Source organism: Cavia porcellus, unplaced genomic scaffold (assembly GCF_034190915.1).
Source record: "Cavia porcellus strain 051 isolate PalLab524CR breed Dunkin Hartley unplaced genomic scaffold, mCavPor4.1 scaffold_5, whole genome shotgun sequence".
Taxonomy (NCBI): Eukaryota; Metazoa; Chordata; class Mammalia; order Rodentia; family Caviidae; genus Cavia; species Cavia porcellus.
Window position 1 is genome coordinate 68,021,746 of NW_026947488.1, and position 2,857 is coordinate 68,024,602.

Consider the following 2,857-nt stretch of genomic DNA (forward strand, 5'->3'; position numbering starts at 1 on the left):
ACGACCCGGCTGCACCCACTCACTCCGCTTCCTCTCACAGGTCTCTCGCGGAGCCGCTGCCATGGGAGAGCCAGCCCTGGGCGCCGGAGACCAGCCGCCCCTGCCGCCGCGCCCTCCTCGGAGCCGCGGCCCCAGTGCCGGCTCCCGCAGCCGGCCCACTGCGTCTCCTTCCCGGGCTGCAGGACCGCCTCCGCCGCGTGGCCGACCCCGGCACTGCCTGTGATGAGCCGCAGCCCGCCGCGAGCTCTGCCTCCGGGCGCGCTCCCCCGGCTGCTCCCGGCTGCGCCTGCCGCCGCGCCGCGTGCCCTGCTCCCACCGTGGCCCCGGCGCCCGGGACGCCGCTGGCCCGCGTCCCCACTCGGAATGAAGGTGTTCCGTAGGAAGGCGCTAGTATTGTGCGCGGGCTATGCACTGCTGCTGGTGCTCACCATGCTCAACCTCCTGGACTACAAGTGGCACAAGGAGCCGCTGCAGCAGTGCAACCCCGACGGGCAGCTGGGTGCCGCAGCGGGGGCATCGGGAGGCGGCTGGGGGCGCCCGGGGCTGCCTCCTGCCGCGCCCCCGCGCGCTCATACGCGTTTGGACTCCAGAACCCAGTACCGCTCTCCAGCTGCCGCTGCCGTCGGGCCGGCACCTGCAGCCGCAGCCAGGGCGGTGGGGGCTGCGGCCCCTCCGGGAAACGGGACCCGGGGCACCCGGGGCGGCGGGGACAAGCGGCAACTGGTCTATGTGTTCACCACTTGGCGCTCGGGCTCATCCTTCTTCGGCGAGCTCTTCAACCAGAATCCGGAGGTGTTCTTTCTCTACGAGCCAGTGTGGCACGTGTGGCAAAAACTGTACCCGGGGGACGCTGTCTCCCTGCAGGGGGCAGCGCGGGACATGCTGAGCGCTCTATACCGCTGCGATCTCTCGGTTTTTCAGCTGTACAGCCCCGCCGGCAGCGGGGGGCGCAACCTCACCACCCTGGGCATCTTCGGTGCAGCCACCAACAAAGTGGTATGCTCCTCGCCGCTCTGCCCCGCCTACCGTAAGGAGATAGTAGGGCTGGTGGACGACCGGGTGTGCAAGAAGTGCCCGCCTCAGCGCCTGGCACGCTTCGAGGAGGAGTGTCGCAAGTACCGCACTCTGGTTATCAAGGGCGTGCGAGTCTTCGACGTGGCGGTGTTGGCCCCGCTGCTTCGAGACCCGACCCTGGACCTGAAGGTCATCCACCTGGTGCGTGATCCCCGTGCTGTTGCCAGCTCGCGCATCCGTTCGCGCCATGGCCTCATCCGAGAGAGCCTACAGGTGGTACGCAGCCGAGACCCACGAGCCCATCGAATGCCCTTCCTGGAAGCCGCTGGCCACAAGCTGGGTGCCAAGAAGGAGGGCATGGGCGGCCCAGCAGACTACCATGCCCTGGGCGCTATGGAGGTCATATGCAACAGCATGGCCAAGACCCTGCAGACAGCCCTGCAGCCTCCAGACTGGCTACAGGGCCACTACCTGGTGGTGCGGTACGAGGACCTGGTGGGAGATCCCGTTAAGACACTGCGGAGGGTGTATGACTTTGTGGGGCTGCTGGTGAGTCCTGAAATGGAACAGTTTGCCCTGAACATGACTAGTGGCTCCGGCTCCTCTTCCAAGCCTTTCGTGGTGTCTGCACGCAATGCCACGCAGGCCGCCAACGCCTGGCGGACCGCGCTCACCTTCCAGCAGATCAAACAGGTGGAGGAATTTTGCTACCAGCCAATGGCCGTGCTGGGCTACGAGCGGGTGAACAGTCCCGAGGAGGTCAAAGATCTCAGCAAGACCCTGCTTCGGAAGCCCCGGCTCTGAGAGGGGTTCCCCAGGGTTCTGGCACCCTGTGGATTCTGTCTACAAAGAGGATTGTGGTGTGTTTAAATAAACACAGACCCAAACTGAGAAACCCACATATTCTGTGATAGATATATAATATAAATAACCACACAGGCACTCTTCAGTGAATTTCAAGGAAAACACACACACACACACACACACACACACACACACACACCCTTCAGAAAAGGCGAGACTTTGAAAGTTCTGACTGGCTGCCCCCTCTCCTGGCCCCTGCCTCTTCTGCCTTCCTGGTTTCCCCATTTCTTATCCTCTCCCTCACCTGTCTTCATTTTGAAGTGGAATGTTGATGAAATCAAGTTCCAGTAACCTAAATCTTGTTTACAAAATTTTCGTGGTATTTGTGAACATGTAAGAATAATTTGGATTTGGGGGTGGGTTGGGGTGAGAAAGGGAACACGGTCCAGGAACATAAAGCCCTACTGGGCATGATAAACCAAGGAGGCGTTCTTCTAAAGTAGACTTTGTGTTAAAAACAAAGGTTACTTGTGAGTATTAATAAAGATGGTAATAAATAATATTCTTTTTTATATTTGCCTCCATTAATGGGGATTTATTTGCGTTATTTGTCCTCGGTAGCTTAGAATCTGATGCTCCCCTCAAGGACAGCTGAACTGGGAGAAGCTTCTGGCTCCTTGATAACCTGGGAGTTGTTTTCTTCTGAGAATCACAGTCTGCCAGGTGCCCAGGAATGGAACGAAGCTTCAAGTTCTACAGACACAGCCCAGGAGGGCATACCCTGCTCTCCTGTTGAACTCCGAGTTCCTGAAAGGAAGAAGCCAGCCCTTGATAGGAAGGCATTGGGCTTTGATTGCTGCTGGGTCTCCTTAATGCAGGGACCTGGAAGCAGAGGCCAATGCTTTTGTCCTGAGGTTGGTTCAAAGAAAAGGTTTTTTAGAAAGTATGTACTTTTAAAAAATTCTGATGCTTGGAACACAAGCTTCAAAAATCAGTGTGAACATATTGTTAGTGATGGTAGCAACTTCTTGGTTGGCAA

The 2,857-nt window shown here is 58.5% G+C and overlaps 1 protein-coding gene across 1 annotated transcript; it reads left to right on the forward strand.

Annotated features, from left to right (window-relative positions):
* The first annotated feature begins 222 nt into the window (after positions 1–222).
* On the forward strand, positions 223–2,390 carry Chst2 (carbohydrate sulfotransferase 2). Its single transcript, XM_003476760.5, has one exon. It carries the CDS (start codon positions 223–225, stop codon positions 1,816–1,818), a length of 1,596 nt encoding a protein of 531 aa, XP_003476808.1. The 3' UTR covers positions 1,819–2,390.
* Positions 2,391–2,857: the final 467 nt, after the last annotated feature.

Coding starts and splice junctions, on each gene's coding strand:
- Chst2 (XM_003476760.5), top strand. CDS start 223: ATGAGCCGCAGCCCGCCGCGAGCTCTGCCTCCGGGCGCGCTCCCCCGG.